Here is a 23,753-nt window from a genome sequence, read left to right on the forward strand (position 1 = left end):
TTTTAAAAAAATATATATATATATATAATGTTTCCTGATCTCTCAGATATAGGACAGACACTTCAGAACAAACTTCTTTTAGATTTTTTGGGGGGGACTATCTGTTGTTCCATGTAGTGAATCTGTTATTCAATGTGTTGGTATGGGCTAATAGCAGTAAGGCCAAATACAATTTTTCATCAAATATTATTATTATTATTATTTTTATACTTCAAGGGGTCTTGAAGGGCTTAGACTCTTATGGGTTAAAGCCAAGTGTAGTGTGCTATGGGATAATTAGTATTTACAGTGTATTTTCAGCTCTCTGGTGGTCTTGGTGTAGTACCGGTATAAGCCACTAGATGGGAATTGCTCCACTTGGAGAAATATCCGTTCAGAAGGATTGGGCCACACCCCTAATATGTTTTTCCAAAAGCAGATTTGACAGATTAGAGCTAGAAATGTGTCTAAAATCATCATTCAGAGCTGAGGGAACATTCAGAATAGTTATTTGGGTAGTTCACTGTACTTACTCATGATCTTGAATTCATTTCCCTTTTGCAGATCAATAAAGTGTTATTGATTACTGTCTGTCCATCTGTGTCTGTCTCAGGAAGGACCGTAAGATGGCCCTGATCCAGTTGGGTTCAGTGGAGGAGGCCATCCAGGCCCTGATCGACCTCCACAACCACGACCTGGGAGAGAACCACCACCTCCGCGTGTCCTTCTCCAAGAGCACCATCTGACCCGCCTCACACAGCTCCCCCACCCCACCCCCTGGGCCTCGCTCCTGGGCTGGGCTAACCCCATGGCCCCCCCCCCTAGCCCCTGTTGGGAGTGAAGGACAGAATGACCCACTTTGACTTAAAACAACAGCAGACAATGAACTAGTTTAGATGATACTGTTGTAATAGACTACTGTAATACAAGCCTTCAGGGAGAGACTGATTTAGAGACAGAGCTGAAGTATACTGGAAGGGCAAAGGGTACAACGGTAATGTGGGCTGACATGGTGCATCAGTGCATCCTTTATCTGGCATTAGAGGACCCTAACCCATGGGAGAGACCCTAACCCATGGGAGAGACCCTAACCCATGGGAGAGACCCTAACCCAGGGAGAGACCCTAACCCATGGGAGAGACCCTAACCCATGGGAGAGACCTTAACCCAGGGAGAGAGACTAGACCTTAACCCAGGGAGAGAGACTGGACCCTAACCCAGGGAGAGAGACTGGACCCTAACCCGGGAGAGAGATACTCAACACTACTGGGAGGCTTCTGCCCAGTGTGTCACCCTGTCACCCACCCACCCTGTCACCACCCAGCCACCCACCCACCCTGTCACCACCCAGCCACCCACCCACCCTGTCACCACCCAGCCACCCACCCACCCTGTCACCACCCAGCCACCCACCCACCCTGTCACCACCCAGTCAGTACCCACCCACCCTGTCACCACCCAGTCAGTACCCACCCACCCTGTCACCACCCAGCCACCCTGTCACCACCCAGCCACCCACCCACCCTGTCACCACCCAGCCACCCTCCCACCCTGTCACCACCCTCCCACCCTGTCACCACCCTCCCACCCTGTCACCACCCAGCCACCCACCCACCCTGTCACCACCCAGCCACCCACCCACCCTGTCACCACCCACCCACCCTGTCACCACCCACCCACCCTGTCACCACCCAGCCACCCTGTCACCACCCACCCACCCTGTCACCACCCACCCACCCTGTCACCACCCAGCCACCCACCCACCCTGTGAGACCCTTCTAGCTATATTGCGTTGTTACAACTGAAGCCTCTCCTCCGTAACCAACGTTATGTGGTGGTGTTCTGTTGACGTCATGTACCGGTAGACTCGCTTCTCTTCAGTGGGATGACTTATTAACAGATGATTCACCTGAGGAGTCCGAGACATGGTTCCATTAACAGGTATCATCACGGACACGGGGGAAGGACGGTTGGCTGATGAAGCTGGGTGCCTGGTAGCAACCATCCTCCTGACCAATGATCTGCCTCCATTTTAAGTAGCATTGGAACGTTGAGCGAGGGGGACCAATGATCAGGCCCCCTCCTCTGTGACATCATGGTGTGACATCATCACGGTGCAACACTCAGAGCATTCTCAGCTAAACATGACCACCGCACCACTCAGATCACCATGACAACTACACACCTGTTTTTTGTTTTACAGGGTATCAGTGGTTTCCATTGAAATGTAAAGAGAAAGAAAACCGTTCAAAGCAAAATGGGCAATCTTTTAGTACCTTCATTTCTCTGTTTACTGTGCAGAGTCCTTGGACCGGACCAGACCAGGAAGTACAGTAGACTACAGTGGAGTACAGTAGACTACAGTAGAGTAGAGTAGAATACAGTAATAACCTGAGGATAATGGGCAAAGTGATGGTGCTTTTATTTGGCCCTGTAGCTGAGGTCTATCCACCTGTAGCTGAGGTCTATCCACCTGTAGCTGAGGTCTATCCACCTGTAGCTGAGGTCTATCCACCTGTAGCTGGGGTCTATCCACCTGTAGCTGAGGTCTATCCACCTGTAGCTGAGGTCTATCCACCTGTAGCTGGGGTCTATCCACCTGTAGCTGGGGTCTATCCACCTGTAGCTGGGGTCTATCCACCTGTAGCTGGGGTCTATCCACCTGTAGCTGGGGTCTATCCACCTGTAGCTGAGGTCTATCCACCTGTAGCTGAGGTCTATCCACCTGTAGCTGAGGTCTATCCACCTGTAGCTGGGGTCTATCCACCTGTAGCTGGGGTCTATCCACCTGTAGCTGAGGTCTATCCACCTGTAGCTGAGGTCTATCCACCTGTAGCTGAGGTCTATCCACCTGTAGCTGAGGTCTATCCACCTGTAGCTGAGGTCTATCCACCTGTAGCTGAGGTCTATCCACCTGTAGCTGGGGTCTATCCACCTGTAGCTGGGGTCTATCCACCTGTAGCTGGGGTCTATCCACCTGTAGCTGGGGTCTATCCACCTGTAGCTGGGGTCTATCCACCTGTAGCTGGGGTCTATCCACCTGTAGCTGAGGTCTATCCACCTGTAGCTGAGGTCTATCCACCTGTAGCTGGGGTCTATCCACCTGTAGCTGAGGTCTATCCACCTGTAGCTGAGGTCTATCCACCTGTAGCTGAGGTCTATCCACCTGTAGCTGAGGTCTATCCACCTGTAGCTGAGGTCTATCCACCTGTAGCTGAGGTCTATCCACCTGTAGCTGAGGTCTATCCACCTGTAGCTGAGGTCTATCCACCTGTAGCTGAGGTCTATCCACCTGTAGCTGAGGTCTATCCACCTGTAGCTGGGGTCTATCCACCTGTAGCTGGGGTCTATCCACCTGTAGCTGGGGTCTATCCACCTGTAGCTGGGGTCTATCCACCTGTAGCTGGGGTCTATCCACCTGTAGCTGGGGTCTATCCACCTGTAGCTGAGGTCTATCCACCTGTAGCTGAGGTCTATCCACCTGTAGCTGGGGTCTATCCACCTGTAGCTGAGGTCTATCCACCTGTAGCTGAGGTCTATCCACCTGTAGCTGAGGTCTATCCACCTGTAGCTGAGGTCTATCCACCTGTAGCTGAGGTCTATCCACCTGTAGCTGAGGTCTATCCACCTGTAGCTGGGGTCTATCCACCTGTAGCTGGGGTCTATCCACCTGTAGCTGGGGTCTATCCACCTGTAGCTGGGGTCTATCCACCTGTAGCTGGGGTCTATCCACCTGTAGCTGGGGTCTATCCACCTGTAGCTGAGGTCTATCCACCTGTAGCTGAGGTCTATCCACCTGTAGCTGGGGTCTATCCACCTGTAGCTGGGGTCTATCCACCTGTAGCTGGGGTCTATCCACCTGTAGCTGGGGTCTATCCACCTGTAGCTGAGGTCTATCCACCTGTAGCTGGGGTCTATCCACCTGTAGCTGAGGTCTATCCACCTGTAGCTGAGGTCTATCCACCTGTAGCTGGGGTCTATCCACCTGTAGCTGAGGTCTATCCACCTGTAGCTGAGGTCTATCCACCTGTAGCTGAGGTCTATCCACCTGTAGCTGAGGTCTATCCACCTGTAGCTGGGGTCTATCCACCTGTAGCTGAGGTCTATCCACCTGTAGCTGGGGTCTATCCACCTGTAGCTGTGATGTGTGTCCCAAATAACACCCTATTCCCTATTTAGTGCACTACTTAGTGCACTACTTTTGACCAGGGTTCCGGTCTAAAGTAGTGCACTATGTCTGGGCTCTGTTGGACCCGGACCAGGCCAGATCAGGCTGAACCAGGCTACCTGGACCACACCAGACTGCACAGCTCTGCTGGAGGAAAGCCTCTCTGCTGAGAGTGGTGGACATATGAATGGGAATACTGTGTGCATCCCAAATGGCACCCTATGCACTACGCACTGTCTGTCTGTCTGGCTCCTGTAACGATGGTCTGTCTGTCTGGCTCCTGTAACGATGGTCTGTCTGTCTGGCTCCTGTAACGATGGTCTGTCTGCCTGTCTCCTGTAACGATGGTCTGTCTGTCTGGCTCCTGTAACGATGGTCTGTCTGGCTGGCTCCTGTAACGATGGTCTGTCTGGCTGGCTCCTGTAACGATGGTCTGTCTGTCTGGCTCCTGTAACGATGGTCTGTCTGTCTGGCTCCTGTAACGATGGTCTGTCTGGTTGTCTGGCTCCTGTAACGATGGTCTGTCTGTCTGTCTGGCTCCTGTAACGATGGTCTGGTTGTCTGGCTCCTGTAATGATGGTCTGTCTGTCTGGCTCCTGTAATGATGGTCTGTCTGTCTGGCTCCTGTAACGATGGTCTGGTTGTCTGGCTCCTGTAACGATGGTCTGGTTGTCTGGCTCCTGTAACGATGGTCTGTCTGTCTGGCTCCTGTAACGATGGTCTGTCTGGCTGGCTCCTGTAACGATGGTCTGTCTGGCTGGCTCCTGTAACGATGGTCTGTCTGGCTGGCTCCTGTAACGATGGTCTGTCTGGTTGTCTGGCTCCTGTAACGATGGTCTGTCTGTCTGGCTCCTGTAACGATGGTCTGTCTGTCTGGCTCCTGTAACGATGGTCTGTCTGGTTGTCTGGCTCCTGTAACGATGGTCTGTCTGTCTGGCTCCTGTAACGATGGACTGTCTGTCTGGCTCCTGTAACGATGGTCTGTCTGGTTGTCTGGCTCCTGTAACAATGGTCTGTCTGCCTGTCTCCTGTAACGATGGTCTGTCTGTCTGGCTCCTGTAACGATGGTCTGTCTGGTTGTCTGGCTCCTGTAACGATGGTCTGCCTGGCTCCTGTAACGATGGTCTGTCTGGCTCCTGTAACGATGGTCTGTCTGGTTGTCTGGCTCCTGTAACGATGGTCTGTCTGCCTGTCTCCTGTAATGATGGTCTGTCTGGTTGTCTGGCTCCTGTAACGATGGTCTGTCTGGTTGTCTGGCTCCTGTAACGATGGACTGTCTGCCTGGCTCCTGTAACGATGGACTGTCTGTCTGGCTCCTGTAACGATGGTCTGTCTGCCTGGCTCCTGTAACGATGGTCTGATGGTCTGTGGATAATGAGAATAACAGTGGATCTGCTTGTTAGCCCTGATCTGACCTTTGACCCTGATCTGACCTCTTTAACTCAATTCAAAACTTAGTTTTGGTGTCCTCCTGACCCTTCAGGGCTAGCTCACTCTGCTCTGTCACTCTGCTCTGTCACTCTGCTCTGTCACTCTGCTCTGTCACTCTTCTCTGTCACTCTGCTCTGTCACTCTGCTCTGTCACTCTGCTCTGTCACTCTGCTCTGTCACTCTGCTCTGTCACTCTGCTCTGTCCTCTGTCCCTCTGCTCTGTCACTCTGCTCTGTCACTCTGCTCTGTCCTCTGTCCCTCTGCCCTGTCCCTGATACTGTTCCTATGCCTTGTCCTCTCCTCCTGTCCTCTCCTCCTGTCCTCTCCTCCTGTCCTCTCCTCCTCTCCTCCTGTCCTCGCCTCCTGTCCTCTCCTCCTGTCCTCTCCTCCTGTCCTCTCCTCCTCTCCTCCTGTCCTCGCCTCCTGTCCTCTCCTCCTGTCCTCTCCTCCTGTCCTCGCCTCCTGTCCTCTCCTCCTGTCCTCTCCTCCTCTCCTCCTGTCCTGTCCTGTCCTCCTGTCGTCTCCTCCTGTCCTCTCCTCCTGTCCTCTCCTCCTGTACCCTCTCCTCCTGTCCTCTCCTCCTGTCCTCTCCTCCTGTACCCTCTCCTCCTGTCCTCTCCTCCTGTCCTCTCCTCCTGTGTCCTCGCCTCCTGTCCTCTCCTCCTGTCCTCTCCTCCTGTGTCCTCTCCTCCTGTCCTCTCCTCCTGTCCTCTCCTCCTGTACCCTCTCCTCCTGTCCTCGCCTCCTGTCCTCTCCTCCTGTCCTCTCCTCCTGTCCTTGCCTCCTGTCCTCTCCTCCTGTCCTCTCCTCCTTTCCTATCCTCCTGTCCTCTCCGCCTGTCATATCCACCTGTCCTATCCTCCTGTCCTCCATCCTCCTGTCCTCCTGTCCTCTCCTTCTGTACCCTCTCCTCCTGTCCTCTCCTCCTGTACCCTCTCCTCCTGTCCTATCCTCCTGTCCTCTATCCTCCTGTCCTCCTGTCCTCTCCTCCTGTCCTCTCCTCACAGTTCGCAGAGTTAAATGGCTCCACTCTCTTTAGATCAGCCATGCATCCATCTGGGATCAAACCAAAAAAGAGAGATAATATAATTGTGTGTAAAGCGATATGTGATGTACACCTGGCATGAGATGACACTGAGTTGTGCTTCAGTGGAAGTGCTGTTTCCTCAGAGACCAGGACAAGGACCCAGTGTGGATTCTTTCATAGAACTAGAATGAGAAATATAATCAATTCCTTCTAATTCTATGGGTTCTATGGATTTCAGGTCCAGGCGAGGTGCTGTCTGTCTGTCTGTCTGTCTGTCTGGTGCTGCTGTGATGTAGCCTTAACATTCCAAGGAGGGTCATGTGACCCCCTGAGTAGCATTATGGGTAATTATTAGCACTGTGTCTGTGTCATCCAACCTCAGCTGAGGTTATGTCTCGTAATCGCCAGGGGAAAAGAAAAAAAAAAAGAAACATGATTTAGTTTTAGATTTTTGCAACGCAACGCAAGGCAAGAGATGGTGTTACTTAACATTTACTGTACCTTAAGCAAAACAACTGCAAACCCTTCCAAAAAAATAAATATATATATATATATATATATATAGGTTTTGAAGTTTACGGTCTTAACAGAAAGCAAAACTATTCAGGTCTATAATCTTAAAGGATTGGCTTTTTGGAAGAAGAAAAACATGACTTATTTTTGGTAATTTGTTATTTTCTATGGAAGAGAAAACCAATCTGAAACCTCACTGGGTTTCTGTACCACTATAATCATACAAGAAATCATGAAATAACTCAAAATCATATTTACTGTGTATTCACTTCAGTTCTTATTACGTGCCTTATAATCTAATGTGTTCATAAAGGTTTTAGACAGTTCTGTGTCTGAAATGGCACCCTATCCCCTATATAGTGCACCCTATCCCCTATATGGTGCACCCTATCCCCTATATAGTGCACCCTATCCCCTATATAGTGCACCCTATCCCCTATATAGTGCACCCTATCCCCTATATAGTGCACCCTATCCCCTATATAGTGCACCCTATCCCCTATATGGTGCACCCTATCCCCTATATAGTGCACCATATCCCCTATATAGTGCACCCTATCCCCTATATAGTGCACCCTATCCCCTATATAGTGCACCCTATCCCCTATATAGTGCACCCTATCTCCTATATAGTGTACCCTATCTCCTATATAGTGCACCCTATCCCCTATATAGTGCACCCTATCCCCTATATGGTGCACCCTATCCCCTATATAGTGCACCCTATCCCCTATATAGTGCACCCTATCCCCTATATAGTGCACCCTATCCCCTATATAGTGCACCCTATCCCCTATATAGTGCACCCTATCCCCTATATAGTGCACCCTATCCCCTACTACTTTACAGTAGTGCACTATTAGAGAATAGGGTGCAATTTAAGACGCAGACAACATCTTATGTACTACCTGGGATTGGTGAGAGGGTTGTTTTAATTCACTTTTTTATGTAGAGAAATGTAGATGTGTTTCTTTATGTGGGGGTTGACTGTATTAGATGGTCTTTTGACATGGAAGTTAATGTTTTGTGCTTTGAGTGCACTTAGAGAAATGAACAGGAAACTGAAATAACACAGTGTGGACTGTGGGCCTCTCTATCCCTGTAGGTGTGTGTGTTTGTGTGTGTGTGTGTGTGTGTGTGTGTGTGTGTGTCAAATTCCATCACACAAACACACATCATTTTAAGACATTCCTCAGAAGGATGAAGAAGAATGAAAAGTTTGAAGACTTGTGTCAAACGTGTTTCTACAGTGAAAGTCAAACGTGTTTCTACAGTAAAAGTCAAACGTGTTTCTACAGTAAAAGTCAAACGTGTTTCTACAGTAAAAGTCAAAACATGTTTCTACAGTAAAAGTCAAACATTATGTTTGTAGTGTGCTGATGATGCAAAATGAGGGACAAGTAGTGTTTCACTCATTGACTCTGAATGATTGTTGTGTCCCAAATGGTACCCTGTTTCCTATATAGTGCACTACTTTTGACTGGGTAGCTGTCAATTTTATGTGCTGCTAAAATCCACCTGGATAGATAGGTGTACGTTATTCTATGGGATACGAACGTTACCTAGGTATACAGGGTTGGGAGAGTAACTGATTACATGTCATCTGATTTCATTATATATATATTTTTGATTACAGAGGATTACTTATTGGATTACTTTTACATTCAGAAAGGAAGTTTGCGAAAACAAATACATTATGACCAATGTTTCCCCCAAAATAATTAGGCACTGAGCAAATTTCACGTCTGCTGAGCGCAAACTTGAACGTTGTGAAAATCCAGTGCAAATTCCACGCGTTTCCTGTGAACGCTGAGGCTGAACCCGCTTTAAGTTACAGTTTTAACAGTGGCCCAGTTGGCTACTGTGGCTATTTGATCATAATGTAGGCCTACCAGAGTGGCCTACCATCAAAAACAATGGAGAAAACGCATCCCATAACATTTTAACATGGAAATATCTGTTCTATCATTCAGCCTACAGCAGCAGCCAATGTGTGGTGTTTAATGTCGGCCTACATTCCATGAGACTTTTGAAGAAAAAAAAACATGCAGGGCTTGACATTAACCTGTTTATCCACTTGTCCTTCAGACAAGGAGGTGACTGAAAATGTTGTTGTGTTGTTTGATGCAAGAAACCACTTTACAAAATAAAATGCATTATAATTCCCATACCATTACTATAGAGTAGCCTATTGGCTACTTGGCTTATTCCAGCCTGTCTCAAAATACAACACTGCCCCTTTAAGACAAAAAAAAGCTATTTTCCTGACTCGCTTTTCAGAGATGTCTAGAAATGTATACGTTTGTGCTCTTGTAGGAAGCAATCACTCCCCCATTGCTGACTACAGATGATCTATAACTGGGATAATAACTCACTAACTAGCAAAGGATATGAACACATGATCTATAACTGGGATAATAACTCACTAACTAGCAAAGAATATGAACAAATGATCTATAACTGGGATAATAACTCACTAACTAGCAAAGGATATGAACAAATGATCTATAACTGGGATAATAACTCACTAACTAGCAAAGGAAATGCACAAATGATCTATAACTGGGATAATAACTCACTAACTAGCAAAGAATATGAACAAAATGTGCACACGTGGCTACATGCAGGTCTCACTTTGATCTCAAAACAAGTGCATCTACTCACGACCGCTCACGCTGTAAACACGGTCCAGTTCAAAGTAAATGGCACAGGTCCATTTATGGCAATGGTCAATTTGCGTATAGGCCTACTGCAGCTCTGATTGGTTATGCCGCACCAGTCTGTGTCGAGGACGGGCTGAGTCGTGCCTGTCAATGCAATAGAATCCTACTCCGAAGCGTTCTGCCAAAAAGACAAAGACAAAATCTCTTGCATAGTTTGTTTTGTTTCGGTATGTTTAATTGAAAGTTGCTAATATCACGTTTATTCGATCACAATTACCACAGTAAAGGGAAGCGTTGGTAGTGTTAACAGGGAAAACTCTAGAACAGTGGTCACCAACCTTTCCTGAGTCCAGATCACTTTGAGTCAAAATGCAAGCGGAGATCTACCACTCAGATTTTTTAACATGACTTAAAAAACGTAAGCATGTGCAACATTAACCAATGAAAAACAGTTATGTAGTAATGAGGTTTGTGTAGTAGGCTATAGGTCCAATACATTATCACCGCATATTGGCTTTGCTTGAATTGCCCTGCCAATGCATTGTTGTTCGGGACATTTAAAACAATATTATATGAAAACATTTGAGGCTATATGATCACACCGGTAATAGATCTGTTGTTGTATTACTTGTGAGGCACAGCTGGAGTGAGCATACATTTAAATCATTTTGCATTTTTTATTTATTTAACTGGGCTGATGGTGCCTCCATCTGATGGTCAGTCTCAGCGGAGGGAGAGGGCAGAAGACTGAGGGTCCGCCTCTGCGTGCCAGCGGACAGCTTAGAGGGAATATTGATTATGACACCTTTCTGTTTTCTCAATGACATTCAATTCAGCATTGAAAAAAAGGCAAGTTTAAAGTTTGTTGGTTCCACCTACGCGAGTCTGACCACAAGTCAGAGACCACTATGATGACACACCAAATGATGTCCACCAATCAGAGACCATTATGATGACGCACCAAATGATGACCACCAATCAGAGACCACTATGATGACACACCAAATGTGTTTTGATGGATAATTTTTGTCTTCTTCTAACGCCTCTTAAGGGGAAAGTAATCCAAAAAGTAACTGAAAGTAATCTAAAAGTAACTGAAAGTAATCAGATTACGTACTGAGTTTGGGTAATCCAAAAGTTACATTACTGATTACAATTTTGGACAGGTAACTAGTAACTTTAACGGATGACATTTATAAAGTAACCATGTGTATATATGTTATTCCTTTGATGTTGAGGCCCACAACTCCCACTCAGGTCATTTCTGGTTTTCCTCCATTTTGCTGTTTTTGAGTGAAGCTGTAAGAGAACCTCCCATCTGTGTGTTTTTAAAGTTGTAATCTTATTTTACTTGTTTCTCATATTATTCATTTTAGTGTATTTTGGTTGCCTGGTTTTTGATCTGTAGTGATATTTAAATGTCTGTGTATTTTTTTTCTCTCTTTGAAAGGTGAACTGGTTGTCTGTCACTCTGCTTTTCACAACAACAGGTGTTTGAGTCTGCAGAAAGCCCTGAGAATGTGTGTCTGAAATAGCACCCTATTCCCTAAATAGTGCGCTACTTTTTTTACGGAGCCACAGGAGTCCCCCCTGGCACTGACCTCGACCCGAAGTTTTTGGTTGCATCAAAAGTAGCTCACTGTATAGGGAATAGGGAACAATTTGGGACACAGACTGGGATGTAGTGTCTGAGGGCTGGTTCAGACCGTGAACCTCATATAAACCGTCATCCTGGTTATTGATGTTGCGCTGCATGTAACGCCCTGGACCAGAGCTAGTCTCCCGCTGAGCTGCATGTAACGCCCTGGACCAGAGCTAGTCTCCCTCTGAGCAGCCTTGGTCAATGATCTTCATCCTCCTCCTCCTCCTTTTGGGGATCGATTCTCTCCGTCTAAAAGCTACGTTGTTTTAAAACCCTTGTCATTTCGGAACAGGAAAGAAGCCGGGGCTGACTGTAAAATCATCTGTATCATCATGAACGCTGATCATTCTGGATATGTCCAAGTGTTCTAGGTCTCTAACCGTCAGATATTTACAGTGTTGAGCTCTGTTCTCTCTCTTTCTCCACTGAATTGTTCCAAGTCTACGTCCCAAATGGCACCCTATTCCCTAAATAGTGCACTACTTTTGACCAGAACCCCTATGGGCCCTTGTCAAAAGTAGTGTGCTAAATAGGGAATAGGGTGCCATTTGGGACGTAGACCCAAGTCATGCCTTAACTCAGGCAGCATAGTTCAGTCATGATGACAGACTTTTGTTTTTAATTTACATTTTCAAACGTTTTTATACTGAAGAGTCACAAACAACAGAAACAAAGAGGACCAAAGTTGATGTGCCTTTCATTGATCCTCACCTTGTTCCCTCCATCACTATTGTTTAAATTATAGACCATCATTGCTGAAGACGAGGTCATTGGCTCTCTCAAAACATGGGTAAAAGTATGGATGTACATTTCAGTCAAAATATCATTTACAACATTTTGACAGGAATCTATCTCCATATTAAGGGAGGCCATTCCTAGCCTGGTTAACCCAGACTGAAACAGTGAAATGTAATGAAACTAATGAAAATCAGGTTGGATACCAAGCTAGCTCAATGATTCCCACAGACCCACATAATAAAACGCAAAAAACAACAACAACCAAATGTACCTTTAGCTTTACTTTTGAGTTGTACAAGAAGACAACACGAACTGAAACCAAAGGAACTGAATCCTCTTATTAGAACATCAAGTCATGATCAATAGTTGTAGCGACCTTCGCTGGACCAGGGTTTTGATTCCTGGCCGGGGCTACCCCGCGAGTTTGCTACAATAGTGTTGCTTTAATAGTGACTTTTCCTTATTATTGCTGAATTACATTGGTAGACAGTGATTGGAGAAGTTAAATAGAATTCCAGTTCCGTTAAGAGTTTTAAAGAGGCATGTAGTTACACAGAGATCAGTCAGAGGACCGAGTCCCAAACAGCACCCTATTCCCTACATAGTGCACTACTTTCTGACCCGAGCCATATGGGCCCTGATCAAAAGTAGTGCACCATAAAGAGGATAGGGTGTCATTTGGGGTGCGGGAAGTGTCTCATCTGATCTGATTTAATTTGTTTTTCTTGTGTCATCAAAGGCACGTCTTGATAATGTACCTTATTTATAGCTAATATTCAACGTTTCACTACCAAAATAAACAACGAGGACGTCTGTAATCGAACATGTTCCCTTTTCAAACCTGGCCAAAAAGGTTCATGGGAACAAGAAAGCTACAAACAACAACAACGAGAGACATTAAAGGCCCAGTGCAGTCAAAAATGTGATTTTCATGTGTTTTCTATGTATTTCCACATTTATGAGGTTGGAATAATACTGTGAAATTGTGAAAATGATGATAATGTCCTTTTAGTGTAAGAGCTGTTTGAAAAGACCTCCTGAAATTCCAGCCTGTTTTGGTGGGATGGAGTTTTGGCCTGCCTGCTGACATCACCAGGTGGTAAATTAGTTCATAGACCAATAAGAAAGAGTTCCAAACCTCTCTGCCAATAACAGCTAATTTTCTGTTTTCCCCTCCCCCACTCAGACCACTCCCAGACAGTCCTAGCAAAATTCTTGCTTGAGAAATTGCTCTTTGCCAAGAAGCTATTTTTGTTTCTTTTTGATCATTTGAATCACGGTTAGGTCCTTAATTGTTACCCAGAAATGATTTGATACTGAGATAAAAACAATGGCTGCCTTGGACCTGTTTAAAAAATATATATATTTAAAGATGATGAACACAACATGAAAAAAAACAACTTGTCTTGTGTATTTTGATATCATACCAGGTTTGATTTGTAAAGCAGTGTGTGTGATGTAGTGGGGAGTGAAACAACAGGTGTCCTTAGTAGTTGATGTAATTAAAATGCAAATAGAAGATTAAACTATTAAAGAAACATATTTTCTAATTTTGTGGTGCATGGTTGAGTGGAGTTTCTGTATTTGATATAGAAACATTTTTTTTTTCATGTTTTCGATTGATTACTATGATTATTCTAGTTATTATTATCATGATTCTCATTATTATTACACCAGAATCTCTTCTTAATTTTTTCCTAAAGCAACTTTAATTGTAGCATGCCTTGAATAAATGTCATGACCTCTGTACTTTCCTCAGTCCTCTTGTCTTCTTGTCTTCTTGCTTTCGGGCTCCTTCCTCACACGTTGTCAATCAAACCAGTCTCCGGAAGAATCTCAATAGCATTTTCTTGACTCCGCGCGTCCTCTCTCCTCGCTTCATTCTCAAAACCCATTGGATGAGAAGGTCAACGGGGAGGGACCTCTGACCTCATCTAATGGGTTTTGAGAAGGCGTGGAGAGAGGACGCGAGGAGTCAAGGAAAAGCAATTGAGATTCTCCCTCAGTGTTCCTTCGTCCTTCCTTTCCTGTCTAACGTCTCTCAACAACTGCAGTGTGACTGACTGTCCTTTTACCCAATCACGTTGCCCGCCACTCCAAAGCTCCACCTGCCTCGCTGTTTTCTTCCTCTAACGTCTCCCTCTAAAGGCAACAACCCATAACTTGACTTGACTTAAACCCTTTTACTCTGACGGACCATTTCTCAGTCCTAGAAGATTAAACCAAGTACTGGACTAAAAGTCATTCCACTGAGCATGCCTAAGGGGTGCATAGGTTATAGGTCAACACAACCAATGACCCCTGACATCACACACCACAGGACGGACGGACGGACAGACAGGCCCTGTAGCGAGGTCAAAGGTCAAAGGTCAAACTCCAAACTCATCTAGTCCTTATAGTAACATGCTGTATGGGCTTCTCTATCTGGGATAGATCGGACAGACGGACGGACGGACAGATATATTGACAGACAGACAGACATATTGATAGATATATTGATAGATATATTGATAGACAGACAGACAGACAGATATATTGACAGACAGACAGACATATTCATAGATATATTGATAGATATATTGATAGACAGACAGACAGACAGACAGACAGACAGACAGACAGGACAGTATTTGCCCCCTTTCTAATTTTCTCTACTTTTGCATATTTGTGATACTGAATGTTATCAGATCTTCATACCAAAACCTAATATTAGATAAAGGGAACATAAGTGAACAAATAACACAACAATTACATATTTATTTCATAAACAAAGTTATGCAACACCCAATTCCCCTGTGTGAAAAAGTAATTGCCCCCTTACACTCAATAACTGGTTGTGCCACCTTTAGCTGCAATGACTCCAACCAAATGCTTCCTGTGGTTGTTGATCAGTCTCTCACGTCGCTGTGGAGGAATTTTGGCCCACTCTTCCATGCAGAACTGCTTTAACTCAGTGACGTGTCAGTTTTCAAGCATGAACTGCTCGTTTCAAGTCCTGCCACTACATCTCAATTGGGATTAGGTCTGGACTTTGACTAGGCCAATCCAAAACTTCCAATTTGTTGCTTTTTAGCAATTTTCATGTAGACTTGATTGTGTGTTTTGGATCATTGTCTTCCTGCATGACCCAGCTGTGCTTCAGCTTCAGCTCACAGACGGATGGTCTGACATTCTCCTGTAGAATTCTCTGATACAGAGCAGAATTCATGGTTCCTTCTATTAAGGCAAGTCGTCCAGGTCCTGAGGCAGCAAAGCATCCCCAAACCATCACACCACCACCACCACCACCATGCTTGACCTTTGGTATGATGTTCTTACTGTGGAATGCAGAGTTTGGTTTTCGCCAGGCATTACTGGAACCATGTCGTCCGCGCAGCTGGGTCATGCAGCAAGACAATGATCCAAAACACACATCTGTTGGCGAGCAAGTGGGAGGGTTTTCAGCGGTTTAATTAAATCACGTGTATTCAGCGCGCCCAAGGGAACCACGCCTGCAACGCCCCTTACACTCCAGCATAAGGTCAGTCTGAATACCAACTACTGAGAAGGACGTAGGAAAGGTGTATATTTCCTACGTCTGAATTGGGACCTTAGTGAACTGGAGATCACTAGTAAAGTAATCTCTCCATGTATTAATTGGTATGGTGGCAGTAGGTGTGCAGATAGAGCACTCTTCACAAGCATTAGAAACGTTTTTTTTTTTTTTTTTTTTTTAAACCTTTTGGTTTAGTCTCATTGAAATACAATCTGTTTTTTTCAAGACAGAACGGCTGTGTTCCAGATAGCAGCAGCAGAACGGCTGTGTTCCAGATAGTAGCAGCAGCAGAACGGCTGTGTTCCAGATAGTAGCAGCAGCAGAACGGCTGTGTTCCAGATAGCAGCAGCAGAACGGCTGTGTTCCAGATAGCAGCAGCAGAACGGCTGTGTTCCAGATAGTAGCAGCAGCAGAACGGCTGTGTTCCAGATAGTAGCAGCAGCAGAACGGCTGTGTTCCAGATAGCAGCAGCAGAACGGCTGTGTTCCAGATAGCAGCAGCAGCAGAACGGCTGTGTTCCAGATAGCAGCAGCAGAACGGCTGTGTTCCAGATAGTAGCAGCAGCAGAACGGCTGTGTTCCAGATAGTAGCAGCAGCAGAACGGCTGTGTTCCAGATAGCAGCAGCAGAACGGCTGTGTTCCAGATAGCAGCAGCAGAACGGCTGTGTTCCAGATAGCAGCAGCAGAACGGCTGTGTTCCAGATAGCAGCAGCAGAATGACTTGTTTGGCAGCAGTAGCAAGTGACAGCGCAGTCAGACATGACGGAGAGACGGTTGGCTCCTATGAGATGTCTCATTCCCAGTCTGTGGAGCAGGTCTGTCCCAGTCTGCGGAGCAGGTCTGTCCCAGTCTGCGGAGCAGGTCTGTCCCAGTCTGCGGAGCAGGTCTGTCCCAGTCTGCGGAGCAGGTCTGTCCCAGTCTGCGGAGCAGGTCTGTCCCAGTCTGCGGAGCAGGTCTGTCCCAGTCTGCGGAGCAGGTCTGTCCCAGTCTGCGGAGCAGGTCTGTCCCAGTCTGCGGAGCAGGTCTGTCCCAGTCTGCGGAGCAGGTCTGTCCCAGTCTGCGGAGCAGGTCTGTCCCAATGGGGAGTGGGTGATTGTTGGGGCCATGTTTCTGCAGGAGCTTCAGTGACGAAGACTGCTGAACTGCCATGGCATACTGGCGGCTCGCGGTCGCCCAACCCCTATTAAAAGACACTATGTTGGTGTTTCCTTTATTTTGGCAGTTATCTGTAGGCGCTCATATAATCTCGGAACACAGAACCACACGTGGCGTGCACGCTGGCCAGCCATGTTAGAGAGGTGCTCATAGGGCTTAGAACTCAAGTTAACCACACCTGTGTGGAAGCACCTGCTTTCAATTACTTTGTACCCCTCATTTACTCAAGTGTTTCCTTTATGTTGGCAGTTACATGTATATAATACTTGTATTAACACAATTAGTATTCAATGAAGACTGTACACCTTGGTATGGTTTGATAAAGCTTTAATTTCTCCTGCTATGGCACAGTTTCCAGCTGTGATCATTCCGCTTCATAATACAATACAAATCATATCAAAACAAATCGTTTTTGTTTTTTTTAAACAGAAGTTTGTCCAGCCTTTGTTTTCCCACTGCTTATAGATTAAATACCTACTAAATCATCATCAAACTTTAAATAAATTAGGCGTCATAAAGCAGTGCTTGTAATGGTATCAATCAAACTTCATAAATATACAGACAGAGAGAGAGAGAGAGAAGAGCGAGAAGCTTGTAATGGTATCTACAACAACGTTATAAATATACATAACATGTTTAAAAAGAATCTAGCATCTATACAATTTAAATAGACAAGACAGAATGGATCCCCAGTAGATCCTGTTCTTCTGTCAGACTGAGTGAGGCCTTTTATGTTACAGATAGAATGGAACCATATTCCCTATATATTTACATATATTGCACTACTTTTGACCAGAGCAGCCATGTCCAAGCCAGAATGACTCCATCTCCTGTTTCTGAAGTACAACCCCTGGACATGACGCTATAGGCTGCCCCTTGGTCAAAAATAGTGCACTATATTAGGGAATAGGGTGCCATTTTTGGACACAGCCAGAGACACTGATACTTTTGGTCCTCTAGAACGGCAAGGCAGTCTCTCTCACGCTCACATTCACACGCTCATTCACAGATCCAGTACATCATTCACACGCTCATTCACAGATCCAGTACATCATTCACACGCTCATTCACAGATCCAGTACATCATTCACACGCTCATTCACAGATCCAGTACATCATGAAGCAGTCTAAAACAGGGCGTTGGAGACTCGTCCATCAGTGAGGTGAACAGAAGATGCTTTATGATGAGAACAGTTGAAAAGAGGAGACACCAGCAATCTGACTACAGCTCTGATCGTCACATCCAAGCAGCAGCAAGATGGCTGCCAGATTATAAAACTGTCCCCCCTAAATCAAAGTTCGACTCTCCACAGTGTGCTACTGTCAGGGTTGGGGCCAATTCCATTTCAATTCAGGAAGTACACTGAAATCTCAATTCCAATCCATTCAAACGCTTTTTAAATGAGCTCAACTTGGAATTGTAATTGGGTTAACTTTCTGAATTGACTAGAATTTAAATGGAATTGACCCAACCCTGGCTACTATGTCATCTACGGTGGTATATGATCAGCTCTAACTGCCAACCTTAACGCAAATAGTCTACTTATATTTACATGCATTATTACAGTCAGTAATTGTTTCTAACACCACCACATTGCTCTGAAAGGTGAAATGTTCTTTTTTTTTTATTCAGTCTCGTCTTCCGATAACAAATCTGAAATGTTTCAATACAGGATATCGTATATTTATCATATCTATCCTGTTTTAGTGGAATACAGCAAAGTCTCGTTCAGGAAGCTGTATTCATTTATTGCTGTTACTTTTGCTTCCTCTCTTTGTCACTAAAAACTATTACTGCATCCCAAATGGCACCCTATTCCCTACATAGTGCACTACTTTCAACCAGAGCCCCCATAAGGCTCTGGTCAAAAGTAGTGCACTATATAGGGAATAGGGTGCCATTCTCTGGTCTAAAGTAGTGCACTATATAGGGAATAGGGTGCCATTTGGGACGTAACCAATATCAGCCATATCAATATTTATTTGTGTGCATCAACAGCAGATTTGAAAATAAGTTTTCCTCATTTTCCTACCGTGACTGACAGAAGTAAACAGAACCCCATCACCAATCTATCCTTCATCTCTTCAGCTGAGCAGGAAACCAGTAGCCTATGATCATTGTCAAGACAGTCCAAACAGATCTGGGACCAGGCTAGGAGAGACGAGGGAGAGGGGTGGGAGAGAGGGGGTGGGGGAGGGAGAGAGGGGGTGGGAGATGGAGAGAGGGGGTGGGAAATGGAGAGAGGGGTGGGAAATGGAGAGAGGGGTGGGAAATGGAGAGAGGGGGTGGGAGAGGGAGAGAGGGGGTGGGAGAGAGGGGGTGGGAGAGGGAGAGAGGGAGAGAGGGGGTGGGAGAGAGGGGGTGGGAGAGGGAGAGAGGGAGAGAGGGGGTGGGAGAGAGGGGGTGGGAGAGGGAGAGAGGGGGTGGGAGAGGGAGAGAGGGGTGGGAGAGAGGGGGTGGGAGAGGGAGAGAGGGAGAGAGGGGGTGGGAGAGAGGGGGTGGGAGAGGGAGAGAGGGGGTGGGAGAGAGGGGGTGGGAGAGGGAGAGAGGGGGTGGGAGAGGGAGAGAGGGGTGGGAGAGAGGGGGTGGGAGAGGGAGAGAGGGGGTGGGAGAGGGAGAGAGGGAGAGAGGGGGTGGGAGAGAGGGGGTGGGAGAGGGAGAGAGGGGGTGGGAGAGGGAGAGAGGGGTGGGAGAGGGAGGAGGGGTGGGAGAGGGAGAGAGGGGGTGGGAGAGGGAGAGAGGGGGTGGGAGAGGGAGAGAGGGAGAGAGGGGTGGGAGAGGGAGAGAGGGGGTGGGAGAGGGAGAGAGGGGGTGGGAGAGAGGGGGTGGGAGAGGGAGAGAGGAGGTGGGAGACAGAGGGGGAATAAGGGTTTTCTATTTCTAACTGCTCTGGTAGAAATTATAATACTAGAATCAGATGGAGATTCACATTTCTAATGCCTTAATTTCTTTGTTCAAATTCAGAAGTATAGTTTGGGAGAAAGTCAGTTTACAAGTTGGAAGCAACATGTCCTGTGACGATTGGGAAGTATCTACCCATCTCCCATAACAGTTGAAACCTACTGTTCTCTGGTAGTCAGCATGGAGTCCAGCGTTTTAAACATGATCAGTAGGAGAATCAATCTGCCAGCATTTGGCATCAACACGTTTCATCACTCCAATAGCGTGATTGTGCTTTAAAACGACTAATCTAATACAAATAGATTAGAAAATAATCCAATGAATATGATGAGGTTACCCATGCAATTAAATAATTGTAACTACTTCAAGATTAAGGTTGCCATGGGAACATATCAGTCTCCCCAGCCCCAGAGTCTGAAAGGTAGTCCTCTATACGGGGGAGATATTTACATTTAAGTCATTTTAGCAGACGCTCTTATCCAGAGCGACTTACAGGAGCAATTAGGGTTAAGTGCCTTGCTTAAGAGCACATCGACAGATTTTTCACCTAGTCGGCTCGGGGATTAGAACCAGCGACCTTTCGGTTACTGGCACAACGCTCTTAACCACTAAGCTACCTGCCGGATACGGAACCATTTGGGTCAGACCTAGAGACCTCCCACACTACACAATGTGACACTAATGAAATGAAAAGGGGGGGGGGGGGGGGGGCAGAAAATTGAAACACATGGACAGTTTGGACAATCACATTCCACATTTAGACCTGGGACACCAGGTGGGTGCAATTCATTATCAGGTAGAACAGAAAACCAGCCGGGCTCCGGACCTCGTAGGGTAAAGAGTTGAATACCCTCTGCATCTCAAATGACACCCCTATGGGCTTTGGTCAAAAGCAGTACACTATATATAGGGAATAGGGTGCCAATTTGCGACGCATCCAGTCTGTTAAAAATAGCCAGCAATCTCACAGCAGAAGACCATGGCGCTTTGAAAACCTGACCAGTAAACCCAAAATGGACCAAAGAGAATCCGTAGGTTTGGAGCTTTAGTTCTCACATTAAAACACTATTAATTGAGGAATAGGGTGCCATTTGGGAGGTAGGCCGTCTCTCACCATGTGGATGGTCAAGAGGAAAACGAGCCCCCTAATAATAAATCTAATATCTCAACAAACTGGTTAAAAAACGATCAAACACTGGACAATTCTTTATCTTAAAAAGAAAATATGAATTCCATATGAAGTTTTCCATCCATCACGCCCATAGCGGGTTGTTTCCTTCCTTCCATCCATCACGCCCATAGCGGGTTGTTTCCTTTCTTCCATCACGCCCAGAGCGGGTTGTTTCCTTCCATCCATCACGCCCATAGCGGGTTGTTTCCTTCCATCCATCACGCCCAGAGCGGGTTGTTTCCTTCCTTCTATCCATCACGCCCATAGCGGGTTGTTTCCTTCCATCCATCACGCCCATAGCGGGTTGTTTCCTTCCTTCCATCCATCACGCCCATAGCGGGTTGTTTCCTTCCTTCCATCCATCACGCCCATAGCGGGTTGTTTCCTTCCTTCCATCCATCACGCCCATAGCGGGTTGTTTCCTTCCTTCTATCCATCACGCCCAGAGCGGGTTGTTTCCTTCTATCCATCACGCCCATAGCGGGTTGTTTCCTTCTATCCATCACGCCCATAGCGGGTTGTTTCCTTCTATCCATCACGCCCATAGCGGGTTGTTTCCTTCCTTCTATCCATCACGCCCATAGCGGGTTGTTTCCTTCCATCCATCACGCCCATAGCGGGTTGTTTCCTTCTATCCATCACGCCCATAGCGGGTTGTTTCCTTCCATCCATCACGCCCATAGCGGGTTGTTTCCTTCTATCCATCACGCCCATAGCGGGTTGTTTCCTTCCATCCATCACGCCCATAGCGGGTTGTTTCCTTCCATCCATCACGCCCATAGCGGGTTGTTTCCTTCTATCCACTCAATGTTGCCATCTCTCTCTGGTCGCATCCCAAATGGTACCCTATTCCCTCTATAGTTCACTACCTTTAACCAGAGCAAAAAGTATGGGCAAGTGTGGGCCCTGGTCAAAAGTAGTTGACTATATAGGGAATAGGGTGCCATTTGGGATGCTCATCAGTCTGTGTCTGCTATTGTCTCTGGTCCCTGGAGGTGATAGGACTCAGGCAGGCAGCTATACGTCCAGGATCTCCTCGGCCGTACCTCCACATCGTAACCTGTAGCGCCCCGTTCTCCAGCTGATGGTGGGGTCCCACAGCGCCGACAGGAAGATCTGGATGGTCATGGACTCTCTGATGAACCAGGCTACAGCGTAGTCCAGTTTGGAGAAGGACGGAGCACCGCCCTGTAGGGGGAGAAGGGACAGAAGGGAAAAACACGTTGTGTTTGTTTCTTCTAGCTGATTTATTCTGAACTTTTCTGTCTCTCAGAGTAACAAGCAGTGGTTATCAGTTTTACTTCCCAGACATAAATATCAGACATATTATTAACACCAGACATATTATTAACACCAGAGAACATGCTAACTTGACAGTAGGTGAAATCTGATTGGCCCAGGAAGAAAGGAAAAGGTTCTGCTACTCATGAGATGGTAGGATTCATTCAGACCTAATGAAGACTAAATTACATCAAACATCTCTCTCTTTCTGGTGCTCCTTACATTCTGTTTGGTGCCTAATGTTTTTAAAGTTGGGAACAGTGGGTATGTGTTTATGAGAGTGAGGGAGACAGAGCGAGTGTGTGAGGGAGGGAGGGTGTGGAAGACAGAGAGAGTGTGAGGGAGAGTGTGTGAGGGAGAGTGTGTGAGGGAGGGTGTGGAAGACAGAGAGAGTGTGTGAGGGAGGGAGGGTGTGGAAGACAGAGAGAGTGTGTGAGGGAGAGTGTGTGAGGGAGGGAGGGTGTGGAAGACAGAGAGAGTGTGTGAGGGAGAGTGAGTGTCTGTGTTAACTGAATAGTAAAGAAGGTTTCATGCAGTGTTTTCCCCTTACTGACACAATGACATGCAGATCAATCTACAGCGCATTCGGAAACTATTCAGACCCCTTGACTTTTTCCACATTTTGTTACATTACAGCCTTATTCTAAAATGGATTAAATTGTTTTTCTCCTCATCAATCTACACACAATAACCCCCCCCCCCCCAAATTTCAGTTTGGAGTAAACTGTTTAGACTAAACGTTTTGCAACAGAATTGCAAGGTGACTACATACACCAGGGGTCTGCAATAAGCCAGACAGTGTGTGAGTGCGTGCCTGTACCTGGACCCCTCGGAGCTGGATGTAGTCAGAGATGAACCAGGCCAGACAGTGGCACATGAAGAAGACCATTATATCCCAGCGGAACACGTGATGCGCTGCCCAGCCAATGATCAGGCTGGCTACGAAACACTCAGAGATGGGCTCACAGATGGTGGCGGGGAGCATGTTGATACGAAGCTTGGCCCACCTGAGAGGGAGGATGAGACCACAGAATTAGAATGAACAGACGTCCCACATTCAGGTAAATGGTGTTATAAATGGGTGGAATGGTGGCCATTTTGAGTGTCCACATAGCTGTAAAGCAGGAAGTAATAATATTCTGTTTCTATGGTTGCGACACTCCTTAGACTATCTATAGACACAGTATAATGTCTTAACATCCCACTTTACACAAGTGAAATATCTATTTGATCAAACTGTTTTTATTCGTTACATTGATCAGAGTGGGTTTGGTAGATCTGAAGCAATCTGAATCCCAATGTGGCAGGCTAGTCGGTGGACTGTCGGGAGACTGAAACGGCTAAATTAACCTTTAGAAATAATGGCCCATGTAAATCATCTAGGACAATGGTGTCAAACTCAATTCCTGGAGAGTTGTGTGAATGGTGGCCATTTTGAGTGTCCACATAGCAGTAAAGTAGAGGAGAGTTGTGTGAATGGTGGCCATTTTGATTGTCCACATAGCAGTAAAGTAGAGGAGAGTTGTGTGTCTGTGACCTTAATGTGTC

At 46.4% G+C, this 23,753-nt stretch overlaps 2 protein-coding genes across 2 annotated transcripts in view; both read right to left on the minus strand.

The window, feature by feature from the left end:
- Nucleotides 1–1,856: 1,856 nt before the first annotated feature.
- LOC311115020 (uncharacterized protein) lies at nucleotides 1,857–16,845 on the minus strand (the record flags this gene model as incomplete). The annotated part of the gene is made up of 4 exons (XM_084190237.1): nucleotides 1,857–1,888; nucleotides 2,371–2,431; nucleotides 2,516–4,150; nucleotides 16,456–16,845. The coding sequence occupies 4 exons, from the start codon at nucleotides 16,843–16,845 to the stop codon at nucleotides 1,857–1,859; spliced, it is 2,118 nt and encodes a 705-aa protein (XP_084046363.1).
- A 2,840-nt stretch (nucleotides 16,846–19,685) lies between these two features.
- The window catches only part of LOC311115018 (ceramide glucosyltransferase-like), a 36,797-nt gene continuing 32,729 nt past the window's right edge, over nucleotides 19,686–23,753 (minus strand). Inside the window, exons 8-9 of the mRNA XM_084190236.1 lie at nucleotides 23,026–23,212; nucleotides 19,686–22,112 (exon numbers count right to left, since the gene is read on the minus strand). Coding sequence (XP_084046362.1) covers nucleotides 21,942–22,112; nucleotides 23,026–23,212 — 358 coding nt within the window. The 3' untranslated portion in view covers nucleotides 19,686–21,941. The remainder of the gene's footprint in view (nucleotides 22,113–23,025; nucleotides 23,213–23,753) is intronic.

This window comes from Coregonus lavaretus, assembly GCF_964263955.1.
Source record: "Coregonus lavaretus genome assembly, contig: HAP1_SCAFFOLD_340, whole genome shotgun sequence".
Classification (NCBI taxonomy): Eukaryota; Metazoa; Chordata; class Actinopteri; order Salmoniformes; family Salmonidae; genus Coregonus; species Coregonus lavaretus.